Below are 11,585 nucleotides of genomic sequence, written 5' to 3'. Positions count from 1 at the left end.
CTATAGCTTAGATTATGAGTAATCAACAAAAACATTTTCAATATTTGTTGCGTGTGTTGATATTTAAGATTATTACTATTATTTTTACTATTGGCTGTTGTAATTATGTAAATATCACACTCCCTATGTCATTACTCTCTCTTTCTCTCTCTCTCTCTTTCTTACCTCTTGCCGACTGTCATTAATCGTATATTTTTACCAAGCATTGCGATAGTTAACCTTAATACTGTCAGAACCGTTCCAGTAACCACTTAGTGTTTTTTTCAAGAAACAATTTTTAAATTGCTTTGTGAAATGATCCTTATAAGCAAAAAATTGTTTTAGCCAAGCAAAATCATTGCAAAATTTTATTTGCTTGAAAATATACCAAGATGGTAACTCTCTGAATACAAAATTTATGAATTAGGGTATCATGCCTTTTGTCAACCTTATATTTTGGAATTTTAATTAATTTTTACTAAATAAAATCTACGATAGAGGCTTAATATGCGACAAAAATAAGCAAGAGCATTGCAAGAAAACCTAACTAGCCCCACCAAGTCAAATGAATATCCTAATTCTGAAATCACAATGTGTAAAATGCGAGTTACAAATACTTCCAAAACTACCCTTAATTAGAAAAAAAGGCATAAGGTTGAGGGGCAGGCACAGGTTAAGGCATCTACAAGGTGTCTAAATTTATTTTTACAGATGCTGCTTAAAAAAGAAGGTACACTCAATGACTGGAGACGCAGGATATATGCCAGCAACATCACCAATTTTGTAGAACAAGTCAACCTGCCAGCTATCTACTTTTATCACCATATTCAAAGCTAGCTAATACCTAGCTCATTTAACACCAGAAATAATAAATAAACCATTAGAACGGCCCAAATGTTTGGCAGAAACATTCTATTATCCAATATTATCTCCAAATGTTAATAACAATCTGTATGAGAAATTAATTTTGCAAATTTTTTGCAAGTAAACCAGAAGTATCTGCACTACTTCGCTGTAAAATAAAAACTTGCTTATAACTAATCTATTCTTCATGTTATTTGGTATTTTAGTATGCATATTTCGATATGATATGGAAATAAGTTTATGGAAATAAATTTTTAAATGATACGAAAGTAACTACTTGTTTAAACTTAAAATTTCAGCTATTTCCCATAAACACTCTATATCGAATAATTGTATTGTTGTGGTCATAGTTTTTTTAATACAAAAGCTTCAACACAAACGAATTTCTCAGAGCAAATCCCTTATTCAAATCCACCAGTTACTACAAAATAATTTCTCAGAGCAAACCTCAAATTAAGATCACCTTATGAGTACGAAGCCAGTTAGCCACATCATACCCTATTAAACCGTGTGAGAATTAATTATACTTGTTCGAGTGGGTGAGGTCATTCGCGCGCAAAGCAGGCTTTCAGTAATAAACAAGTGTGTAGATAACAATAGAAGTGAGCAATAAAAAAGCACACTCAGTCTGGCCTCAGAAAATTTGTTTGCGACCTAGTGTACCTTAATTATTCAAATTTCCCGGTTGCAAAAACATATGCTAGGTCTCTTGGCTATCGTATAGCCTCTATTAGAAAATCTAAAAGTACTTTGGAAGTTAACAGTAAATCATGCTAGTTGCGGGGGTAATTTCTATTTTACATAATGTCCTAATACAGACATATCTATATCATTGACAGATATAAACATATCTGTCGATGATCTAGAAGAGCCGGTGTGCATTTAGACACCAGAAAAAATATCTAATTTTTAAAGTATGGCTATTTGATATAAAGATTTCTTATTATTTTTCAAGTTTTCATCAAAAGACATTTCTAACATCACCTCCGTCTCAAATTCGTAAATCCTAGTTGAAATGATATCATATTTTAGAGATTTCAGGGATTTTAGGGATGGTACTTTTAAAGGTTACACTTATCGTTATAATATGCGTAAAATTATGCGTAAAAAAATTACATAACTTTGATTGAATTTTCCATTGTTGAAAGGTGAAATGCAAAAATAACGGTTAGTTCTAATAATTTGGATTTATTTCGTTAACTGAAAGGCTAAAATGTAAATTTCCATTCTTGTCCATTTTCCGGCATTTAATGGATTCTTTATATTGTCCACTTGTATACTGAGAGTGCAATGTAGGCCAAAATCTCCACAATTGACATCACAGATGTGCCAATGATGAGGCTGACCAGTCCACCCATTCCAGCTGCCATCTGATCCCACGGATACAATTCTTTTTCTTCCATTATTTTGTAAGAATCTACTTTCTCATGCACAATATTAACATGAAAGGTATCGTTAACATCTCGATGGTTGTATTTCTCACGATACGATGAATACGTTTTTAGACTCAACTCGTAGCATGGGAAAGTGCATTTAAGTGATTTCTTTGCTTCACTAAGACCATAGCCTGTCAAACATTTTAAAACTTCACGAATAGGTTGGTTCCTTCCATACTTCACTATAACGTCGTTCGGGATAAAATTCCTGATATAATCAAAAATATCGCCACATTTTTTGAACATTTCGATAAAATTTTGTGATTCAATGCATGACCGTCGATTATATATGCCGGGAAATATATCTCCCGTTTTTTCATTGGTGCAGTTTGATGGAAAAGGAGATGGTAGTCGTTTCACTATTGTTTTCTCAAGCCTTATTTGGTAGAACTTTTTTGGCACGAGATCGATTTTATTGGTGATGTCAATTTCATGGAAATCATGATGGTGCGGCAAAGCAATGATAATAGGAATTGCTTTCAAATGTTTCGGTTTAAAAAATTGAAATTCCAAATCCACATGACTGTATTGATCATAAAGCTGGCCTTTATAGTTCCAAACAAAACAAGCGTCCCTAAAATGAGTTAGAGATTTTAGGTGGTTGTTGTTTAGACATGATTTGCCTTCCCATGTTTTGCATTGTGACACCGAGAATAGCTGATTACTCCATAATTTATTTGTTTCTAACTTAGGTTTGCGACGAGGAACACGGAAATTCCGTCTGCACACTGCGTTTAAATCATTCCGTGGAACCCCTTGTGGTACACCGCAGTAAGAAAAATACGCCTGCATTATGAGCGTATTCTCACAGAAGGTTAAGCTTGGAAAGACATTTTTGTAGGTGATTACTTCTCTAATATCTGTGTAAACGTCATGTTTTAAATATTTGACAACCAAGCCGTAAATAATATGCGCAGATGCACCAATGCCAAATGATAACATTATACACCAAAAGACCTTTTCAATTTTTGATCCTGTGAACATTTTTGTTAAACCATGAACTGTGAAAGTATCTATGTATTCGTTTATTTTTTGTGTAACATATTCTTTCCTTTCCAATTGGTGTTCGTGCCATAAATTAATTTCTTCTTCGTCGTCCTCTGAACTGTATACTAAATTTGCAGTTGATGCCCCTAAGGTAAAAAAAAATACTCTTCAATCTCTATGCGCAAAGTTTATTTTATGTGAACTTTATTAGGGAGCTAAATTGACACTATAAAAGATGTTCTGCGTTGCGGCAGGTATTGGTTATTCACCCTAAAAACGAAGTTTGCTTTTGTGCAGAACGTCCCCGCAGGACATTTATATTCTTTTTGTTTACATTAAATCATAAAATACTTCGTTTTAGATCAAATCAAGATTTGCCACATAGTTTTGTTGCCATTCTTAGTATCGCGTGTTTTTTTATCGTATGCAAAAATAAAACGAAATATTTTATAATTTAAAGTAAACGTAAAAAAACACGCAAAAATCGCTGTGAACTTTATCAGAACAGTACTGCTTTGACCGGGCAAGGGCTTATATTTTCTTACTATATTATTACCATTAATTTTTTACCCAGGATAGCCTCTGCAATTCTCATAGAACTGTTATCAATGAGGGTCCTGCGAAGGGGTTACTAGTGCATTTAAAGCGTCCATTTAAGCTAGGAAAGGCGTGCAAGCACAACTGCCGCTCAACTATACAACCGCCTAATATCAATCCTATTCTCATGCTGAACGTTAAGCAGAAAGGATCAATTCTCATTTTTATAATCTATGTCTCGAACCTACGAATGGGTTTCCTAGTGCATTTAAAGCTCTCATTTGAGCTACAAAAGTCGTACGAGCACATCATTCGCTCAACCAGACGACGGTCAAAGATGTCAATCCTATTCTCATGCTGAACGTTAAGCAGAAAGGATCGATTCACACTTGTATTATGTCTGGCATGACTCCGTCGAGGGTATAGAGTAAACAGAGTTAAGTGCAGTGTAATAAGTGAGTTGGAACCGACTGATGCCAAATCCCAAATTGCTGGCTATCCAAAAAATGGTTCTATTCAATTAAACGTGGCCCAATTGATAATCTAAAACCCCCTATATCAATACAGCAAAAACACTACAGTGTTATTAGCGGCGTTTAGAATTTCATTTCTATGTTTTTGGATATACTATGAACTTCACAGGGGATTTGTAATTGTGACTAACTACATCTTGTTCTGAAAAAATAAAGTGGTGAAATGCCATCACTGTTACAATCACATTGATCAAAACCAAGGAGGAACCTCATTGATCAAACTTGATAAAATCCATAGCGAGAAGCAGCAAATAGAGAAATTTAAGTAGCACACATTTTTCAACTAGAAACGCGTTGTAATTTTGCGGAAAGAGTTATATGGCGTTCTAACTAAAGCGCTTAAAGCACGGTCAATTTGGATTTCTACCTTTTGATTTCTGCGCGAAATCAAGGAAGGCTGGAGGGTGGGACCCGGGACGCAGGGAAAATACTTTTTTGAAATATTACCAAGACCATGATGAGGGAAATCGCTAGTGAGAAAAAGACCTTGTTTTGTTAAATGTTTTTCTTATCCCTTACCGGCTATAGATGCAGAAAAAAGATTGGATTAATATAGCTATCCAAATATAATCTTATACTTTTTTGTCATATTTGACCAACAACATAAGGTACTATTTTTTCCATATTTTTAGCGCGTCGTTATTTCTTTTGCTTTTTCAGTTAACTAAGCCTAAGATATTGAAGAAGACGTACTTCTGATTAGCTATCATTAAAAGAAAACTTTAAACAAACATTGTTATGATAGGAACCTAAAAAAATTCTCTCCTTAAAATTTTTTTTTTAAGATTTATTTTAAAGAAGTTAACAATGAAAAATCGCTAGCTCGCTAGGTATGCCTAAATATCAACAAATTAAAAAAACTCCGTTTTATTTATTCCGTGGTTCCCCTTACGCTTTTTACGTATCTTATTTGTTTTTTTTGGAAGCTCGGTTGCCGTGAGAAAAACGTATGGTTGTGAATCCATTGTTTGTAAACTAGAAATCAAAAATGTATATTTGTATATTAATCAATTCGGAGTTTTTTGCGTGTTAGGTGTTTTTTCTTGCTCACACCCCCTTTTCTTTATTTTAATGCTGCATGGTATCCTATGGCTAGTTGACAAGTAGCCACATTAAAACTGGGGAATGAAAGACCCAGAATAGACTTTTTCTTAAAAGATCCAATTAAATACCACCTAAATCTTTCGTCACTGTTTTAAAGCTAAATTTGCACTTCAATAATAAAACAGAGGAAAACGGTGATTTCTGAAATGTAGTTGGCCAATATAAAATTATATTAGGGTACGCAGAAAAAACTGATATTATTTCAACTTTTTCTTTAGAAAAGGAAACAATTATTTACAAATATTAAATAATTAACAGAAAGCCAGTTTTTTAGCTATAGCCAGTATTTTCGCTTTGTGTGTGCGTTACATGGTTTTGAAGAGAAAAGCTAGCTTTAACCCATAAAAACTACTTTCTGTTAAGATTTTCTTGGGCACAGCTTTCAACGTCAATCTGGACATGCGCACTGGGATGTTTCCCTCGCAACAAAGGCTTTGTGGCAACTAATAAAAATTTAAGAAATGCTGCCATCTTTTATGGCAATACCGGGCGTAGAACACTCTGGAAACTGCACCAATAAACGCTCTATTGGGAAGCAACCTAAGAATGAATCAAAGATAGGAATATAGCTACTCATGCAGTCAACTACTCACCACCAATTCCTGGCTCACTATTTTTCATGGTCTCAAATTGTCGTTATTTTAAGTCACGCTTAAATCAATCCCGCCAAATCTTTCACATACTTTTTGCATCTAAGAAGAAATACAATCATATTTTCTTTATTACAAGCCCATCCCATGATTAAAATTTTTAAAGTATTGAGTTTTAATTTGCCAAAGCTTTATAAACAAAAAAAGGTTGCGCTTTCTAAAGGCACAACATGGAAGAAAAGGGGAAACAGTAGTTAACTTATTTTTACATAAAATATACATAATATACTCCAATAATTAAATTATTAAATTAATTCTTTAACATATGTTTTAATATATGAGTCATGTGTTTCAATATTTTTATTATTTGATCAAAGGTCACAACGAATTCAAATTCAGTTCATTGGTAAAGCAGGAAGTCTGAAAAACTAAACTCAAGAAACAACAACAAAATCAACAACAACATATTCATTTGACACCCTCGTTTTACAATATAATCATTTTCAAATTTTCTCTTTCGTATGGATTTGCAACACTCGAAAGCTTTCAAGGAGAGTTGCGAAAAGTTCATAGCTGGGATATCATTAAAATGATCAACCCAGAAAAGGTTCAACCACTTGATAAACAAATTTGTAAAGTCTGCTGTGCCAGTGTTATCTCTGTTGACTTCAGTCAAATAAATTTGTTATACAAAACGAGAAGGCAATAAGCCATAATTTCAACGAACGATATCACGGATGCGCCTATAACAAGGCCTATTAGTCCTCCAATTTCACATGCCATTTGATCCCACGAATATATTTTCTTCTCTTCCATGATTTTATACGTGTCCACGCGCTGATATTGTATGCTTACGTGGTAAGTTTCAACAGTTTCTGATAACGCAGGGTATCTTTCATGAAACGTGGATATGCTATCTAAATCTAATTCTTCGCAAGGAAAGGCACAATCAGCTGCTTTCATTACCTCGCTATTTCCAAACTCAGAAAGGCAATTATGGTTTAATTATGGTTTTATCCAGTTTGATTTCGTAATGTTTTTCCGGTTCTAGGTCAATTTTTTTTGTAGCATCAATCTCATGAATTTCATGATCATGGGGGAGAGCTATAATTATTGGTACATTCGAAATGTACGAAGGACCAACAAAATTAAACTCGATATCGACATGGCTGTAAATGTCGTACATATTCCCCATATAATTCCAGGTAAAACACGAATGATTGAAGTGTGTCAATGATTTTAAATATTTACTGGTAATACACCCTTTACCACCCCATGTTAGGCATTTTGTGACGTTAAACAAACCATTGTTCCAGTATTTGTGTTCTTTCATCGAAATTTGATCAGGGTGCTTAACTTTCTTGTGCTGGCATATTTTACTGTAATTTTTGTGACTAAACCTTTGAGCTACTCCGCAGTAAGAAAAATAAGAATTCTTTAGCAGTCTGTCCTCGCATATGGTGAAGCTAGGGAAAAAGTTCTGATCGGTAACCTGCGCACGAATTTCAGTGTATACGTCATATTTTAAAAATTTGATGATTAATCCGTATACTATGAAGATGGAGAGAAACAGCCCACCAGTCAGCATTGAGAGCCAGAACATTTTCTCTATCTTTGTACCAGTGAATATCTTTTTTAATCCATGGACTGTGAAAGAATTAACATATTCGTCGATTTTATGTTCAACGTACAGCTTTCTTGAGAGTCTAAACTCATGCCATGCAATGGCCTCTTCTTCTTCAATTTTTTTTCTCTTAAGCAATTGAAGATCTAGAAAAAATCTCAGGAGTTATTTTTAATTATTCAAATGGTCATGCTTTTTTACTGATTGGAAGATATAAAAAACTACCATAACTTATGTGTTTGTAACAGCACCGATACTACCTCCACTTCAAAGTCTTTCTGAACCTTAGTCATGGCTGATCAGCAACCATGACATAGGCGTAAAGGAGCCTTGTGGTCGCATTGGTAATGTCACCTAATCTGATCATTGTATAAGTTATCAGACAAAGTTTTTTTGTGTAGCTACTTAAACAAGCTTTGATTTTATAGTAAATTGAATTTTATGCCTTTCAATACAATATAAGCGCCGGAATAAATGTGATGGTTTAAGTATTAAAAAGTACTGTTTAGTATAGTAAGTATTCGGGTTAGAATAATGCTGGAGACAGAAAAAGACAGTATGACATAAGACGAAAACTTTTTCAAACATTGCATCACAGGGAAGTCGAACTATTTACATCTTATCTCTTTATTATCCATAACTCGTGACCACTTAGGTTTGATCGAAATGTTGACTCGCACACATGTAAGAAAATTAAATGTCTTTTACGGCGGTGTCTGATTTCATTAAGTTTTCTCCACCATGCACATATTTATTTGTGTATTTTTTCGTGGGGACCTTGCTTATTTTATAATCTCGCGATATTTTTTGTCTGATAAAAATGTCGTTGGTTAAATTTTTGTCGCTTTTTAATAAACTAATGGCGGTATTTTGTGTTCTAAAAATGGCCGTGCGCATTAAGGTTTTTTTGAAACGCGTACGCAGATTTACTTTGCTTACTTGTCTGTCCGCGAAAAAAAATGTGCGACCGAAATACAACATGCGATAAAGGACGGGCGAAGCCATGAATTTATCCGCGGGCTACCAGCTCTTTTTATTTTGTTCGTTTCACTGTATAGACTCACCTGGTTGATTTTTTTGGTTATTTGCAATAGTCAGATTCTCACCTCCTTCCATCATGCCGTTTGCAGGATCATAAACTTCCATCGTACAGATCCACTTACTTAATTTCGTAAAAATTTAATTTTTTAATAAAATGTTTTTTTGCTAGAAAATTTGGCTTTTTTCTTATATTTGAATTAACTAGTTATAATTTAAAAAGCTATGAAAACGATAGGTTTTTGAAATATATCATATAATTTTTCTTCAAAATCACAGAGGGATATAGATGTGTTTCTTTTCAAAGTTGAAATATATTAATTACAGCTAGTTAACAATATTCGTATTAGATATTGAGATGATCGTTTTTTCCACCCTTATGTTTTGTTTTCCAATTTTTCATCTTCTGGCTATGACGTCTCTTTCGTAAGTTATTTTGTTTTGATAGATGAATTTTCTTCGAAGAAAAAAAGCTTTAAAATTTTGGCCACATTCGCGAAAGTTTATGTTCGCGAATTTTCCCATTGTTAACTGAAACTAACGGTCGGCTTAGCACGCTTGAACTCCCCCAAAGAAACAAAAAACAAAAAGCAAAAATCCTGAACCCTGCTTTACTTGGGCTTCCAGGTAGGTGTAGTCTAAGGGACATTAGATGCTCGTAGCTAACGAGTCCTAAACTTAAAACACTCATGAGTTGAGCCTTTGTCACATTGTTAGAATGACGGTTTATGGACGTCTCAAAAACTAGGTAAATTCAGGAACAATCATAATATTGAAAGAAAAGTTCGCTTATTTATCCAGGTGAATCTCTTTCTCTATTCCGTAATTTATTAAACTGATTTAAAAACAAATGATATACCAAGTCTTCAGTCATTTACAGATCCTCTTTGCCAGTACTTTGCTTTTTACTTGAAAAAATGTTCGGGATTCGCATTTAATTGTGGAAAAGGGAGTGTCCCGGACCAACTTTTCACGTTTAAACAGCTGCTTATATCCTCACTAAAGCTTGATTTCCAATAAAATCTATAATTGTTGTGCAACTGTCGCAGAGATAGAAAAAAATCTATCTCTACAACATTTGCTGTGCAGTATCTCTTGTTTCGTTTCTGTTGTACAAAAACATGTGTTTCAAAAATAGCTGTAACGGTGACTGTTATGCACCTGTTGTGCAGCTGTTGTACAACAAAATTTAGGTTATTGGAAATCAAACTTAAACCACACTCTTAAGAAATTGTACATTACTTTTCGTAACTTTTGCTTAGCTTTAATTTTTCTGAAAATAAAACCTTTCCCGCACTAGTTTTCTTTGATATACCACTGCTTTTTCTAAACTTTTTCAAACAAAATAAATGTGATTTTTGAAATCCTAAACCAAAACTTGATAGAATGTGAAATCTTTAAATTCATACAGCAAACAAGCAACAAACAAAATTAAGAAGATTTTGACCGTAACATTAATACCAATAAAACAGCACTTTCACCTGTCGAATTAAGTTAAAAGTTTATACACACACCAATTGAATGATGTTGAATATGATCCTAAAATCAAAACATCAAAATTCTTAAATTTTAAAAAAAATGTAATTCGGGAAACGTGTATTAATTTTGAAAATTATTCAGTAAAATTGGGAATGGTTTATTTTCTGAAAAAATTATTCAAAATGTTTTTCAAGCGTTAGGGGACTTTATAGCATATTTATTTTTTGCTTGTATTATTAGTGTGACTTATTAATACAAATATTTTACGAATCTTAACTTCAAGGTATTTTTTCATATTTCTGCGGATTTTATAACGTTATTGGTATGGTAAGGTTAATGTATAGTCAACAAAACCCGTAAAAATTAGAGATAGGAACGCTGAATCAACCACCAACCCGCCGCCAACTTAGTATACGCAAGTAATATGCACGAGCGTCACGAGACAAGAAGCTTTATGAATAAATGATCATTTCTTGCAGTAGTAGTAGGGAGTGATTACAGGTACTTTTCTTTCCTCATACACCTTTTAATCACAAAAACCCCGCTTCCACCACCACCTCATCCCAAAATAGAATAAAACGAAATCATATACTGATATCAACACATAATAATAATAATAATAATAATATGCCAATAACCAACACATAATAATATGAAATGATATATGCATTAAATACCAACACATAATAATATATAATATGACGTCATCAACGCATGCGCAAAAGCATACAGAATATGAGTAAGGGAAATCCCCTTATTCAAAATTACGATCGCGCCAAAAATTTTACTGATGGATCTTAGTGCATAATAATAAGATGTCTATTAATGATCATCTCATAACGCCTGATCGAATAGTTCGTGCTGATTCATGGACACTAATGTTCGTACCCGATCATTTTAAGACACAGGAAATGTGTGATGAGGCAGTACGTGACAATCTACTGCTCCTCGAGTACGTGCCAGATCGATATATCCGTAGTAGCTAGGGCCCTAGCACACGCTTATCAAGGGAAATTCCCCAATTATTCAAATATATTGACTAAGACTATGCCTGAGTATATACATATACAAAACCCATTAGAATGCCTGATAAATTTTCAAATGCTGTGTTTGACAAAGCGAGGACGAGGGTGGCTACTGCACCCCAGGCAATGTCTGAGTATGTGCAGGAACCATCGGAGCAAACCCTATACACATGCTACAGGTGTGGTGGCCAAAATATTTCATCAGTGGTTAAGCAGGTCAGGTCATGCAATGAGGGAACTTCGGTATTTAACACGTGTGTGAAATGCGGGAATACATGGCGGGATGGATAGAATTTAAATAATGGTAATTCCCCATTATTCAAATGTTCTTCGAGTCAAGTACTTGAATATATCCAAAATAAATAATGAATCATTATCAGGAACTCTGT

General features: G+C 33.9%; 1 protein-coding gene across 1 annotated transcript; it reads right to left on the bottom strand.

Annotated features, from left to right (window-relative positions):
• Nucleotides 1-2,015: 2,015 nt before the first annotated feature.
• Nucleotides 2,016-8,893, bottom strand: LOC130636424 (uncharacterized). The gene is made up of 3 exons (XM_057446146.1): nt 8,719-8,893; nt 6,034-7,800; nt 2,016-3,412 (listed from the first exon to the last, which is right to left on the bottom strand). The coding sequence occupies exons 2-3, from the start codon at nt 6,059-6,061 to the stop codon at nt 2,103-2,105; spliced, it is 1,338 nt and encodes a 445-aa protein (XP_057302129.1). The 5' UTR covers nt 6,062-7,800; nt 8,719-8,893; the 3' UTR covers nt 2,016-2,102.
• Between the last annotated feature and the right edge of the window lie 2,692 nt (nt 8,894-11,585).

Source organism: Hydractinia symbiolongicarpus, chromosome 3 (assembly GCF_029227915.1).
Source record: "Hydractinia symbiolongicarpus strain clone_291-10 chromosome 3, HSymV2.1, whole genome shotgun sequence".
Classification (NCBI taxonomy): domain Eukaryota; kingdom Metazoa; phylum Cnidaria; class Hydrozoa; order Anthoathecata; family Hydractiniidae; genus Hydractinia; species Hydractinia symbiolongicarpus.
Note: the sequence above shows the minus strand (reverse complement) of the source record. Positions and strands in the feature narration are given on the sequence as shown.

Excerpts from the sequence above, each read along its gene's own strand:
- LOC130636424 (XM_057446146.1), bottom strand. The coding sequence starts at position 6,061 with ATGAAAAATAGTGAGCCAGGAATTGGTG. Across the intron at positions 3,413-6,033 it reads TAGTGAGCCAGGAATTGGTG|GGGCATCAACTGCAAATTTA; the intron begins GTGAGTAGTTGA and ends TTTTTACCTTAG.